The sequence below is a fragment of the Squalius cephalus genome, assembly GCF_949319135.1.
Source record: "Squalius cephalus genome assembly, chromosome: 5".
NCBI lineage: Eukaryota > Metazoa > Chordata > Actinopteri > Cypriniformes > Leuciscidae > Squalius > Squalius cephalus.
Window position 1 is genome coordinate 17175951 of NC_137126.1, and position 15757 is coordinate 17191707.

Here is a 15757-nt window from a genome sequence, read left to right on the forward strand (position 1 = left end):
TCTGCAAAAGTCGTTCACAGCCATGTTCACTCCGGTACTTCGCTCGATGGTTTTGTTTTTGTATCATACATGTGTTTACAGTGGAAGTTCGATGCGGCTGAGCCGGACGCATAACACACGTCATAACCAAACGTTATGTGATTGGCTTACGGGTAACCAATGATTTTAAACTTCAGACAAGCGCCCCCCCCCCCCCCCCCGTGTCGACGTAATCGATTATGTCGATTACTATAGGACAAACAAAAACAAATAGACATGCAATTATGAACACAGAGAGCTTGCTGAAGGCACAGAAGCTGACATTGTTTGGTTTCGGGTGTGCTTTATAGCTTCGTCCCGCCATGCCATTGGACTGATTACGTTCCCCTAGCGCCATAACTTCAGACACAACACGAATTCCCTTAAAAAGGGAACTGCCTTTAGTCCTTACCATTAACTACTCTTACATTTGGAGAGAAATGAATTACTCATGACTCTTCCACTCATTTGTGATTACAGTATAAATATTTGTTAAAAATCTTTTTTTTTTTTTTTTAGACATTGTGCTTATAAAGAGCAATTTCTAGCAAATGAAAAAAAAAGGTTTTCCATGATTCCTATTGGAAACCTGTAGATTGATAATAATGTTGTATTAGTTTCAAACTCTAACCTTAAAATCTGATTGGTTTATAAGAATGTTGTTTCAGGAATATGTACTACTTGGCGAAATAAAGGAAAGTCACATAATTATACTGGTTTATGCACTTGATCCGATATTAAATAAACCTTTTCAACTGAAATCAAAAACAGAATTACACCACAATTAGCCATCTCTTACCTTTAGCCAATATTGTGAAGTCCAGCTGTGCTGCTGAGACTGCTGACAAGGAAACCAAGCATACTGAGACACACCATGTGACAGGTCAAACACCTTCGACTGACAGCTCTGAGTGAACAAAGACAAGAGATTTTTACTGTTTTTATCTTTCTTATTGAATGCGGCATTTAAATTGTTGAATATTTTACATTTGGCAAATAACTAAGGACAAGTGATGTGCGTCCTAATTGCATGTTTCCAAGAGGAATCCTGTAAAAATGTATAACAGTTTTCACAAAAATATTAGCAGCAGACACTGTTTTCAACATGGATAATAATAAGAAATATTAGTTCAGCAGCAAATCAGCATGTTCAAATGATTTCTGGCTGATTCAGCTTTGCCACCACAATATATTAAAATAGAAAATTGTATTTCATAATATTTTTGTTTTACTGTATTTTTGATCAAACAATTACCTAGTTCTGGCATGAAACTCTAGATGGTGCAGGCAGATAGGTCTAACTCATTTGGTAGCGATCACATCATTATCTACATTGCGCAGCTGATTGGTTGTTGTTGTATCAGTGACCAGTGAGCTGTGGCTCAACGTTCAAACAAATACCGGTAGTGTTGCTGTTAGCAGTCTGCAGCGCACTTTCAGAAACCCTCCACCTTCCCCCAGCTCCACCTGTATAGATCTGCTATGGGTGTTAAATCATGTATGTTACATGTGCAGCAGCAGTAGCATGTCTTACATGCTCACAGCAATGTCTGTGAATGTGTTGGCAGTAGCAAGCCTCGGTACTTGCTCTGCAGCAGCAGCAGCGTAGCAGATTTATTCCGCCAAGACCAAATACATTAACATTGCCATATCCATTACCATGCCAATCTCTATTACGATACCAATCTCCTGAGAGTTGTCCTGACAGAAATACAATTATATGCTACTGCTTCTATGAAAAGGTCATTTAGACCATCTGGAAGTTTACAATTAGTCCCACAAGTGGCCAGGTTAAGTGCCACTCCAGATCAGTCTGAAAACCAGTGAAATCAGGGTGAACAGGGTGAACTGACCTACTACTCTCTTTTCTGAGAACTGTGAGCACACCGCAATAGGATTAGAACTGGCCAGAACTCTAGTAACTGTTGAGTTTCAGAATTACCCACATGAACATTTTTGAAGTTCACCAATCATACAAGCTTACAGGGAGGGCCATGTTGGATCCAAATGAAAGTTCTGTACACTGCCGGTAACAGTTTTCTGACATTAAGGGCAACATTATATCAACAAAAAAGCTCAACACGACTTTAAAATATATATATATATTTCAAGACAGAGCAAAAAAAGAAACTTAAGAAATAAACACCAGGTACTCTTCTATGTAACGTTTTGTTTAGTGACTCATTTTATTTATTTATTTTTCTTCCTAATTTTCATTATGTCCTGATTTAAATGTACATTTTTCATGTAAAAGCCTGTTTTTTTTTTAGCTCATTTTCTAAATCTAAGTGCCTTTCTAGTGGCATTTTAACTGAACAGCTAATTCCTAGTTGAAGTCTTCTAAACTTTTCGCCCCTGTTTCACAGTGAATTATGTCGAGTGTATTTCATTTCACTGTAGAATAATGTGACAGAGAACCTCACTGAACCCCTTGAACCCAACTGTGGGGTGACAGTGTTGCAACGCTAGGTGACACTGGTGAGCCGCACGTTTCCTCACAGAGTGAATGCCACTAATTATGTGTTCGATGTTTGTGTATGTGCAACAGCATGCGGGAGCAGAATTTTTTTATTTTCTGTAATTAATTTGTCTGATTTGCTTCATTAAATGAGAAATTATTTTTCTTTCCCCATAACATTTTTTTTCTTGTTTTAAGCATAAACTCTAAACTAGAGATATATTTGAAGACTGTTTGTGATTTTCAAGTAAATTGTAAATATAGATTTTTTTTTTGCTGGAAATAAGTGAAGATACTTTTGCAGATTTTTGCAGGGTAGGAAAACAATATTAATACAGGTCATTCTTTGTTAGTGTCATCGTTTAATTTTTTTAACAATTTAAAACATTTCACCAGCCGTTCTTACATTTCGTATGGACATAATCTTTCTAGACAGAAATGAATTTGTCTCTCAAAGTGGAATCATCGTACAGTTCACAGATCTAGAGGTGATGTAATATTACATGAATTAGATTGAGAGACCGGCAATTCACTTCATTCAATACTCTAAGACAGCTCTGCGGGGAGAGAGCTGACTGGAGCAGGGGGATTCATAAAATCTTTTTCATCTCTAAATGCCTTATAAAATTTGAATGAAACCGTTACAAAATTAGCTGCAAAACTAGAGAATTCTGATGTAATGCTTAAAAGAGACTTAGAAAGGGAAAAATGAGGTGCAAAAAAGAGAATGAGAGGATATTCGTTTCTGCACTCCTCGATTCGCTCTTCCAGTCTCCTGAGATTCCTCTCTCTCTCTCTCTCTCTCTCTCTCTCTCTCTCTCTCTCTCTCTCTGTATCTATCTCTCTCAGCACTCCACAGTAACCTCAGTGACACTGTTCCCCATTCCACCATCACCCTTCCATTGATTCAAGTACACTACTGTACGCAGTCCGATGAGTTCGTACTAAAACTCTGTTGGCTGCTGTGCCACACAACAAGTGGAGAATTAATTAGTCATTCTGATTTGGTGCTAACATTGATCACCAACTGATTCACTTAAGCTGCAAGTCTGTTTCCAACTCGAACGGATTTACATTAATTTAAAAAAACTTGCAAGACCATGAAGTGAAAGTACAAACGCAACACAAAGGTTTATTGGCAAAACTAACTATTCAAAGTCATTGCAACCTGTGTGCCACCATTTCCCATTATGAGCCACAATACGTATTTTCAAGCAACAATGAGGTTCAAGCTCAACTGTGAAAAATGGGCATTTCTCAGTGCCATAAATCCTTAGGTTGCGCACAGCGTGATAGGAATAGTTTTGTGACATGATTAATTCAGGAGCTTGCACGATTTCGGGCGCAGGAGACTCGCGCTCCACAAACATCACGAGAGGGGGGAGAGAAGGAGGAGAAGTGGCCAATAAAACTGTAAAATTACAAATGTATCATGTTGAAATATTCAGGGAGTAAAACAACACAGTTGTTTAGACGTCCTTCAGAAAGAGCCAATTCTTTACTACTTCCATGTGTGAAGGGTTAGAGCAATATCTCAAATCTCTCCTTAACAGAATGTGCTTCTCAGCCATTTATTGTGAAAAACTGCACATTTCAATCTGACTTCATCGTCAATATAAACACAATATTTTAGATCAGAGATTTTTCTGTTCACTTGTGTTCATAAATAACAACTGCTCATTTCAATAAGGCACCATTTCTCCTTGAAAGACCCCATAAAATGACTTAGAAAGTGGTTTCCTTTCCTGTGTTTATGTGTTTTCCTATTAAAAAAGGAAGTTTGAATGGGATTTTTTTTTTTTAAATAGCCATTATCCTTCAGTTTCATTGCAGCCATGCATAATGATTTGCTTCTTGCTAGTCGATTACAGGTGATATTAGTTGGAGGGACATTCTCATTCTTCATTTGTTTAGTGGAAAATGATGCATAATATTTAGTTTTAATTAATTCCAGTTGTATTGAATTTAATAAAAATGTTTTTTGTTTTAGTTAACAATAATAAGTTTCTTGTTAAATGAAATGCAACTAGAAAAAAATAAAACTAAATAATATTAGATTTAAAAATGAGATTTTTTTTACTAGATAATACAAATTTGAAATAATTAAAAACTAAAGATGTACTAAAATAAAAATCAAAACAAATAGTAATATTTAAACAGAACAAAACAAAACAAAATCAATTTAAAAAAGTCAATTAAAAATATTAAAAATAAGTCAATTCAAAATTTTAAGAAAAACTACAGTAGTATATAAAATATACATACTATATACTATACATAATACAAGAAAAATTGGGTCTCCAACACATCCTACGTACGTAAAGTATGTGCACATGTGAAGGTATGCTTGTAAAAGTTCATCCCCCGGTTTCACAGACGTGGCTTTAGTCCCGGGCAAGCAACTTGCACTGACATCTTAAAATATGTCAGTGCCATTGTTTTGTCTCAAGATGCACACCAGTTTATATCTAAGGCATGTTTATACAAGCTACTTAAATGTATTTAAATGTCCAGGCCTAACCCTGGTGTAATCTAAACCCTGTCTATGAAACCAGGCCAGTGTATTTTTAAGCATACACAGTAAGTATGTGGTCTCACCTTCGTCACTGCAGGATATCCAACAGCCACCTCTGCTGGACAGTGCATCTTCTCCTCATTGGACACCTGCACCTCAGTGGCCCATTGATCCAGGAAGCCGCTTGGGGTATAGAGACCACAGTCCCTTACACTTGCCTCCCGCTCAAAGTCCTCACACACACCATCACCGTCGTAGAAGTAACACAAGCTGGGCTCATCTTCAGAGGAGAGAGGCAGAGATGAACAGGTATGAGAGCAATACTGAACCACTGCATAAAAATCCTATTTCAAATGCTTAGATCAGCAGACTGTTATAGTTGGTATAGCAGTTAATCCCATCCTCAGCCTTAACCTTAACCCAGTGGTTGAAAAAAAATTTCAGACCACCTAAAACCCTCTACTCATCTGCCTTTAAAACAATTATCTACAGTTTTACGTAAAAAAAAAATTAATTTGAAATAGCCTAGCTGTTTTTTGGTTTGTTTTACTTTTTGAAACACTGTAATTTGGTACAGTCACTAGTTATTTTTCATTGTTATGTTCCTTGGATTAAGGGATGATTGTATTTTGCAAAAAAAGGTTCTGAAATAATATGCAAATAAATAATTTAAAAATGTTGTTAAATAAATACTTGTGTGGGTAAGTAATAACTAGTTTGCGTTGTAAGTTTAACAGTTTAAAATGTTGATGTTAAAAGTGCAGTTTTAAAATGATCTCACATACTGTAGCCTATGTTGTCATAAAAAGTAACAACCTTCAAGCTAATTTGAATATTTGAAAGGGAATGCTAAATAAATTACACTTCAGCAATCTAAATATTATGCAAATAAATAAATAAATCATTTTGATAATAATCAATTATTGCAATAATAATACTAATAATAATAACTTTAAAGAGGTGATAATATAACAGGACTAAAACATTTTTCCTCTTAGGATTAAAAAACAGCTGATTTAATTAAAGGACATTCTTTTTAGATTGTTTAGAGCACTCATTGTTTTACTTGGCATTACTTCACAGTGTTAATAAATGCTCTATTTTTTACTGGCTTTCAAACAAGGACAGTCATAAATCATCATTCATGATGACAGATTGATTATCTTTTATGACTGTACTTCATGTATCAGAGGCCGAGACACATTTCCAGCAAACTGATCCACTCAATTAAAATCCCACTGCCATTATCAGGTGAAGGTCTTTTTAATAAGAGGTCTACCCTTTCAAAATATTGTTTTGTGTTGTTTGTTCTTTGTTTTGTGCCCTGATATGTCCCATGATATGTCCCATCCCTGCCTTCGCCCAGGCCCAGAGGTGTCAGCAAAATTTGAACGAGTATAGCTGACACTAAGGGAACATGCTTTTAACTGCACCGTTCTGTCACCTGTTCAGTCCAGCCATCCTTGTAATCAACAGCTACTAGGTGTCAATCAATGCTAACAGCAGTCAGGAAACATGTTTGCAAGATGTTCACTTATCAAATCAAACACTCTTTCCCCAGCAGGCTCCAAAGAATATTAACAAGGACAGACTATGTAAAGTTATAGGCATCCTCAGGCGCACAGCAGCCACAGTACATCATTCAAAGGAAGCTACTATGTATAAAGGGCAGTAAGATCCATGCTGCACCTTGTCACATCACTTCCTGTACTAAAAAAGAACTGTAATAACAATGTGTTACTGCGTACGGTTCGCGTGACACGTTAAAAACAATGCTGGAAAATATAAGCGTAAGGCTGACGTAACCATAGATCTTTGCCCTTCTGCTTGATCAGAGGTTTGTCTTGGGGTTCGTTCAACATAAATGCGAGTCGCATTAGCTGAGAAGCTGAGATAAGACATTTTATTTCTGTCAAGCGTTCTGCTATTTTGGACAAAGCAACCAACCAAAAATTGAGATGTTGTTGAAAGTGACATAGAGAGCTCCAACTTTCCACACAAAGATGTAGAAAAGCAAGTAGAATGTGCTGAAAGTCAGTGGCTATTATTTAAAGTGATAGTTCAGCCAAAACCAAAAATTCTTCATTGACTCACCCTCATGCCGTTCCAAACATGTATAGCTACTTTTTTTTTTTCAATGGAAAGCAAATTTTTTTTTTTTAATAATGCACTGGTTGACCTACTACTAACGGCCAAGATTGTGAAGTGTTCATACGATGGGCACTTTACTATACCATGAGGCCACAGGAGACGATTTGTGAATGGCAGTGAAGCAACTGGTAGTTCACATGACAGTGACAACATGGAGAATTTAGTATGTTTGAATTAAATTCATAATACTACATACATTTATACTACATAGACTGTACTTTTGTAGCAGTTGCGAAGTAATTACTTATTTAAAATAAGTACCTATTTAGAGAGTATGTGAGAGTATCCAGCCAGGATATATGGGGTCATTAAATCATTAATTGTATTTGGTTTTGTTAATTTTTTGAAAAGTTCAAGCTTCAAAGTGTCATAAAATGTATCCATGCCCTACTAAAAATGCAGCATTGCTGATCACCAGCAGAAGATTTGTTTTGCATACTGGGACCAGCATTGGATTTTGCCAGCTCAGTTTAGCTTGAGAACAGCACAATTATGCTTGACCAGCACGATACCAGCTCTAACCAATATAAACCTGGACCCAGTGGCACCTGCAGCAGTACGTCTGTGCGTACCATGAGAGGGCGGTAACTAATGGCGTTTTTATTTTTTACGTTCTTTTTAAATTGATTATTAATCTATCTGTGTATACTCGTGACATTGAGAAAGAAAGAGAGAATGAGGATAAAATGAAGGTGTGCGTTTGTGTGTTGTAAAGTCAAATGTGTGCAATGTGTGTGCATGGGTGGGGGATGGGTGAAAATAAATCTGATGGGCTAGTTTAGTTTGGTTTCATTGGCGCTTTTTCCATACACGAAAAATGACATTACAGATAATTAATGTTTAAAACCAGGCTCAAAATGAGTAAACACCCTCTAAAACAACTAATCTTGATTGAAACATTTACAAAAAGGCCTAAAACTATTGAGTATGGATGGAGAAATGAAGCCTCTTAAATCTTTGAAGCTTTTCTCTGATTGTTTCGAGAAAAGATTCGAAGCATCAAGAGTGTCGAAAACAGTGCCATCTTGTGGCAGGTCAAATTTATAGCAGCCATAAACCCAAGAGCGCAACTCCGTTGTTTTATCCATTAAGCACAAATAAAAGCCTGACAATGCTACATGTTAAGTTTTCTGATCATATAATTCACATATTAAAGTGTGGCAATAAATTAAATGTAACAGCAACGATAATTATAATAATACTATTTACCAACAGAGTTGTTTGAGGCAAGTAAACTGTGCTCTAATTATTTTATGGTTTTAATACTGTTTACTGGTACTGATGATGTAATATAGGCTTATAAAAATGTTTAGTAAATGGACTTGAACTTCCATAAACCCAGTAGTGGTCTGGGTTCAAACAATCCAACATGCAAAGTGAAGCATTCGAGTGATTGGAAAGAAAGTGAGGCTACGTTTTTCGTTGATCACGTGTTTCACTGAAAACGATACGTGTTTCACTGAAAACAATACGCGCTCCAGGACAAAGCCGCACAACGACTGGAGTAACGTTAAAAAATTAAATTAAATAAAAAACCCTCAAAGCATCTATCTCCACAATCAGAGTGCACAGATTCATGCATCCGATTTTCGATTTCACATCGATTTGCATAAAAGCAGTAATTGATTAAATTGCTTTTAGAAGACAGCCGGGAGTGGGGTGGGGAGAGGGGTATGACTCATGAGCTTTATTTCAAGTTTTCTGAAGCCATGTGATAGAAAACGAATGTGATGTGACGAACAGACTAAAACAGACTGAAAAGTCGTTATTCACAGAATATATTCTAATCCTATGAGCTGTTAACTGTTGCGAGATGACTTCAAGAACCGGATCAGTCTGATTTATAAACAAATCATTCAGACAAGGATAGGATACAAGGATACAATTATTAATTGAAAGATTACAACTACAACAACATTAACTCATGCAATTTTTTTTTTTTTTTTTTTTTTTGCATTTTTGATGTAAATGACAACATTTCATTTTGTGTCAACTGTTTCTTTAAGGCAGCCAAAGATGCGAACTCATTGAACCTACATACCCCCCCCCCCCCCAAAAAAAAGCCGGAACTGCCAATTAAGCACTGTCGGGTAGTAGTGCAACCTCAGACTTCTAGAGGTGTCCTAGAGGTCAGACAAGACTTCAGCTAGATGAATGTTAGCTACATTCAACAGCGAACTTCAAAAGCCCTTCTTATCTGTCCTTCTTTGCCGTCTCTTTTCTTCTCTGTCTTTTTTTACTCCACTCCAGTTTTCTGTCCACACGTTTAGAAGAAAAGGGGATTGTTGCATTACTGCTAACAGGAAGTGCCACAAAGGTCCGCTAGTGCTCGTTAGGCAGATCTTAGAGCTCTACAGCAAAGAGTAAAGTCTTTTGTGAGGGGACTTAAATGTCTGTAAGAGGGTCCAATTATGCGGCCAATTGTTTTGACAGAACTGATTAGCTCACAACTTAAAGCACTCCATTAACATCACAACCAGCTAACAAGTTTTGTGCTATAAAGAGATAGTACGACAGAACTTCTTGGTCTTTCACACATTGTCAGTGTAGGACACTATGTGACACTGATGACAGGCTAAAGCCATGAGATTGATGGCAGGACACCCGGGTAGAACTGACATCAATAGAGCACTGAGAAGTAATGAGCAATACAGCTAAATGCTGCTGAGGCAAACATCAATCAAATTGATGCTACGCTTTATACACTTTATTGTACTTGTTGAAATAGTGATAAATAAATAAGCATTAAAAGAATATTTCACCCCAAAATGAAAATTCTGTCATTGTTTACTCAGCCTTGTCATTCTTAACCCATATGTTGTTGTTTTTTTTTTTTTTTTTGCCGTATACAAAATGAGGTATTTTGAAGAATTGTTATGCAGCTCTTTTCGATACAATGACAGTTATAGAACTGTCTGACCACGTCTGTCAAGTTCCCAAAACAAGGGGGGAAAAAAACTAAAAGTGTTCTGAAGCCATAACATAGCTTTGTTTGAGATACATACTGAAACCTGAACGTCTTTGAACTTCACTTAATAGAAAAGAGCTGTGCGTCTTTGTTTTCCCCAGAAATAAAACAAAATACATATATTTTGCAGTTGGACTGACAAGAGGCTAAAAAAAGACAAAGTTTATGGACTATTCCTTTAACATTTCTACCTATAGTTGACGGTCACATACCAACACAGTTGAATAACGGCTCTTTCTTGCACTGGTTTGAGCAGCCATCTCCATTAGCGAAGTTCATGTCATCACATTGCTCTCCAAGATATCTGAAAGGCAAAGTCATTTAAAGAGTTACATCACACAATTAACATCACTGCTATATTGCAGCTAGTTTTTTGTTTCAAATAAAATGTATGTATATGTTACTCCATAGACTTGAGGGGAAAAAAAAGTGTGTAAGCACTGCATTCAAGTTCACTGCATATGCAGTGAGAGTAAAGAGAGTGAACTGACTTTTGGATGAGTCCATCTCCACAGTAGGGTGAGCCCAGCTGGTGAGAGAGAGGTGGAGATGGTTCACTCTCTGCTCTTCTAGATACTGTCAGCACATGGTAGGTGTACGTTTCATCAGACTTTATGTCCCTAGAACACATAAACAAGAGCTATTAATATGTTTTTAAACTTGCAAATTATGGGGTGGTTTATGGAAGCCTGCATTCCTAAAAATGTAGTTGAATAAAATGTTTATTCAGCTAGTTGAGGACACATTAAATTGATTTAAAAAAGAAAAAAAAAAGAAAAATGACAGTAAAACATTTATAATGTAATAAATAATAAATGACTTTATCAAACCTTTAATAGCAATCTGCTTACCTTGACCTATGTTTGTTAAGATATTAACACAGTTTAAATATTTACAGCTGAGAGATGGAAAATTGCTTTTGAATGAGTGTTTATGGGACAGTTCTAGTGTTTGCCATTATATAAGGCAATAAGCACACAGTCCATTTAATTTAAGGGATTGTGTGCAAAATCCCTTCTCCTTTCATCCTCAAGCACCAACAATTAGATGCTAAGAAAGAATGGCTGTTGTAATGTGACCCTATGTAGAGTACAAAGCGTGCTGTACTCGGCACTCGTCATGACTGTAATACAACCCTTCAGGTACAAGACTCAGAGCGCAAGACTCAGCTGAAACAGCGCAAAGTAAAGCTCCAGTCATCATCTGTGCCGGGATCTACACTGATCCGGATACATTCGAAAACATCTTTTTCTCTACATTTTGGCCTTCTGTCCACACAGAGATGGCATTTTAGTCCAGAAAATACTGAGTGTTTTGAAGAAGCTTTCCCAAGTGGATACATTATAAAATGCTGTTGTTTTCGCAATGTAGCATGGACTGTGATAATGAAGGTATTTGAATACGATGATGCAGGTATAGTCATGTGACGATAGATGTCTACTGTATGTTTATGTGCCTGCTATGTGCTAGTCACATTTAGCGTTGTTAAAGAGAAATGTTACTTTGCACAATCTTCATATTACATTTCTCCAATTGCTGTCCGGCTGTAAAGCACGAGGGCAATTGCGTTTTAGGCCATGCATGGAACGGCCATTGAGTAAAATGCATTTCCTCTCTTATTCATCTTCACCTCACAATGAAATGCCAAGAATAGAGCAATGGAGAATGGCGGTTAAGGGAGCGCATGATCAATTGGGGAGGCAGAGGGGGTGGTAAGGTACTTTTCTCCGGACAATACGGCCATCTGTCTGCATTACCATTCCTTAAATCTTCCTGCTATCGACCCAGCCGCTTATGGGGCTCGGGTTAACAAAAACATTTTAATCGCGACTCAGATCAACCCTAAAAACCTCTGTCTGCACATATGCTTCTCAGATCCTTTACACCGCTTTAACTTCCCGCCTGCAGGAACACAAACTTGGAGGGATTGCGCAGTGTGCGGAAAGCCTCACAGCTGGTTCAGGTATATTCGACTCAATCAGCTCCACCATGAGGCTCTAAAACCCCACAGGCTCCTCCAGCTGCAGACTTCCCAAACAGTCAAATATGGGTCAGAGAGCCTCAGTGGTGTGAGAACTGCCGAGTGCCAGAGGACACTTTGCTAGAACTGCATGCGGAGTCTGAGCCAACCCCCAAAGGCAGGAGCTGGAAGATCTTGGCCCGCAATGTGGTCTTGTGGCTGTGTTTTTCTAAGACATGTTTGTTGTGGAGAGGCAGAGCAAAGCTAAAAGAGTACTGCTGCTATCCTTAACAGCCACAGTGACTCCTGAGGTAGACCGTTGGCTCGGCTTCCACAACGAGGAAAGGATATTTTGCCCGTTAAATCGAGCAAGTATCAATTTAGCCATCAATACGAACTTGCGGCGAGGCTGTTTGTTTGTGAAATCATAATCATTTATTTGAGCAACTGGAGCTTTTGTGCATCACTTAAAACACAGAGGAGATCATTCTTAAAAATAAACTCGTTTTATATCAAAGAGACAGTACATGAAATGGAAATTAAATCAGCATTCATATGAAATTTTATAGTAACAAGAGAAACAATTCAGATGTTGCAATCTGTCACAGCACCTTCCTGTTGTCGTGTTTAAGGACGATAACAACATTTTTCAAGCCTCTGTGCTGGAATTTGTGGTAGCTCATGACATCATCGCTATTCCCATGCGGGATACCCCACAGTAGTGTGGGAAAACACTGTAGCTACGAGCCCTTCACTCTTAAGTCAATAGGGTGGGAGCGTGCAACACTGACAATGTTCAGGAAGCACACTGGCAGTTAAACAAGACAGTAACCAGACACTAAAGCAGCTCAAACCTCTGGGTATAAATATGACCAGTTTCACTTCCAGAAATCATAATGGGTTAGTTTCTAACCTTGTAGGTTTTCATCTATCCAGAGTTTTTTTTCTTTTTTTTTTCCAAATGACCGTATGGGTTAATAACATATAAAGGTCCATTCACAGAACACATTAAGCCATAAGCAGTGGAATGAACAACAACAACAACAAAAAACCTGCAAAGTCTCGAGATGCGTTTTTTACTTATTTTTAAAACAAATGTTTGAGATCTTACAAATGTACTCTTTGTATTCATGAAAGTTTCATTTTGGTTTTGGTCATTGTTCCATATGTTACATGTAGTTACTTTATTAATGACAATAAATTATGCATAAACCAAATCAAACAAAAATCCTAACCCTATAGTAAGTACATGCAGTTACTTAATATTACTCACTACTTAAATGAACGATTTCAGCTAAACAAAGACACCTTAAAATGAAGTTTAACTGAAAAGTTCAATTTTAATGACTTTAAAAATGTCCTGTGGAGTAATCAAGTAAAAATTAAGGAAACACTTTATTTCAATGCTCCACTTTAGACATTCTACTAACTATAAGTAACTTTGTTACCCTAACCTAACAGTCTACTAATACTCTAATGAGAGTCAGTTGACATGTAGCTGCAAAGTTACTTTTAGTAAAGTGAACCATCGAAATAAAGTGTAACCAAAATGAAAATATATAAATATATAAACTATATACATAACATCTTACAAACTTAACTACCTTCAAAATGTCTTATATTTAAAAAACAAACAAAAAAACATTGACACTGTCATTAGGGTCTGCAGGGGTCCTCTCTTATGATGTAATTGTATTGCTTTTTTTTCCTGAATATTTCTGTTTGAGTTTGTTGGTTGTACCGCATGGCATTTATTTGGTCGTCAACCATTTTTCAAGTATTAATAAGTAAAGCATTTCAAATGTTTTTCTAAAAAAAAAAAAAAAAAAAAAAAAAGCCAAATTGCTCTTCTTTTTACCTATATCATAATTTTATAATTTTAGCAGTTGTATCACCTTGACATTCTGACTTTATGTCTCCCAAAAAAAAAATATATATATCATAAAATTAACTTGAATTCAGAAATTAAAAAGATGTATCATAGGAGAGGTGTAGAGTATTAATGTTATTTAAAGTCAAAATTAAAGCCTGACTTTAAAGTCAGTTGTTGTTGTTGTTTTCGACATGCTAATCTGAAGTGTGAATTATGAAAATGTCTTTGCACAGACTATAAAGAAATGTCATCTAGCATATAAAATATGGAATGAAAACTGTTATGATTTTTTTGTGCAATGTGGTCTGCACTTCAGTGCAGCTGGACTTTGAAACAAGCTACGCAGAAGAGTGAGATATATAAGTCTGTCTTTTCTGGTGCTTGTAATTGAGCTCTATAGAGGAGCACACACATACTCCTCAGTGAAACCAGTCTTTCTGAAGGTACTCCTCTCTTTCAGCCCAGATGCTGGAAAAAAAAAACATATTATAGTATTCGCTGTATACCTTCAAAAGAAATCAAAGAGATGCAACTCATAATGCTAAGCCCTCTGTGCAGCTGCTCGCTGCTGGAAGTGTTTAGGAGCATGATGATCTAAAAACTTAATTACTTCAAAGGAGTGGAAATAATTTGTCATTTAAAATCAAAATCAGAGTTCACATGGCTAAATAAAACAACAACACAACCTCAATCGTATAATTTACCAAACCACAGCTGTTTGGTCATACCGCAACTCAACCCAAGAGATCCGTCAAGTGGTGCTTACTCTACGCTGTGTATCAATGAAAGAGAAACATGCTGCTGGAATCCATGACAGCTCCAAATGTGAAATTCTTGCAATATTGACCTTCAAGTAGGTAAGACACAATCTCTTCAGATTACTACAGGAAAACAACAAGACACCGCACAAAAACAGATGTCTAACACAAAATGTCTTGCTTGTGAATGGATACTTGATGAAAATCCCTATAGCTATTCTTAAGTCTCTGCTTTAGTGCCCGGTTATTTTCAACAGAAACTAACTCCATGTATGCATGCAACAGCTTTTAAATTATGCACAAGATAAAATTACATTTGCATATCCTGTAGGCACGCGCTGAGGAAATGCAGCATACATTTTTAGGTCATGTGTTCTTTTACAACACTTTGTCTTGTTGCTGTGTGACAATCATATTGATAAAATTGAAAATGAAAACAGTATGGAGGTTCTCCGAGGCCATGCTGTTTAATCACTCTCCATACTATAGCAGCGGTGATCTATAGCGGCTGTTCTTTGGCTTAGATCAGATATTACAGCACATTCCCCTGCCACACTGAAGAGCTCTCATTAGGAAGCCTGCCTCTTTTAGCCAGACACCACTTTGATTGGGGCTGCTTTCACTGGTCACAATGAGTGATTGCCTGCCTCTATTGGAGCCAAGCTAGGCTTGCACCTGGAGGATGAAATGGCCATGTAATTTTGTGCCACTCTGGAGCTGACAAAACATTTTACGGCCCTTGTTTTCCTGGACGATATGAAAACGATCTCTAGTTAATTGTCACACAGTGATGAAGGATCAGGACTGTGTGGACTCAGCAAAGGCCACCCACATAGAGGGCGGAAAAAGGAAGAAGAAGGGTGAAAAACAGATAGTGGACGATAACAACAAGGGGACTGACAAGAATCATGCATGTAGTAATGCTTTTCATTTCAGGTATAGCAAACTGTTTACTGATCAAGCAAACCTCATCAAATGATTACTGTTAATTTAGTAACATTTGTCGTAAGTGTTTGGTAAACATCTCCCAACCTTCAACTCAAGTACATAACATGA

General features: G+C 37.1%; 1 protein-coding gene across 1 annotated transcript in view; it reads right to left on the reverse strand.

Annotated features, from left to right (window-relative positions):
• The window catches only part of pappab (pregnancy-associated plasma protein A, pappalysin 1b), a 118187-nt gene that overhangs the window by 53844 nt on the left and 48586 nt on the right, over positions 1 to 15757 (reverse strand). The window contains exons 8-11 of the mRNA XM_079873004.1: positions 10602 to 10730; positions 10323 to 10414; positions 5075 to 5271; positions 818 to 925 (exon numbers count right to left, since the gene is read on the reverse strand). Coding sequence (XP_079729130.1) covers positions 818 to 925; positions 5075 to 5271; positions 10323 to 10414; positions 10602 to 10730 — 526 coding nt within the window. The remainder of the gene's footprint in view (positions 1 to 817; positions 926 to 5074; positions 5272 to 10322; positions 10415 to 10601; positions 10731 to 15757) is intronic.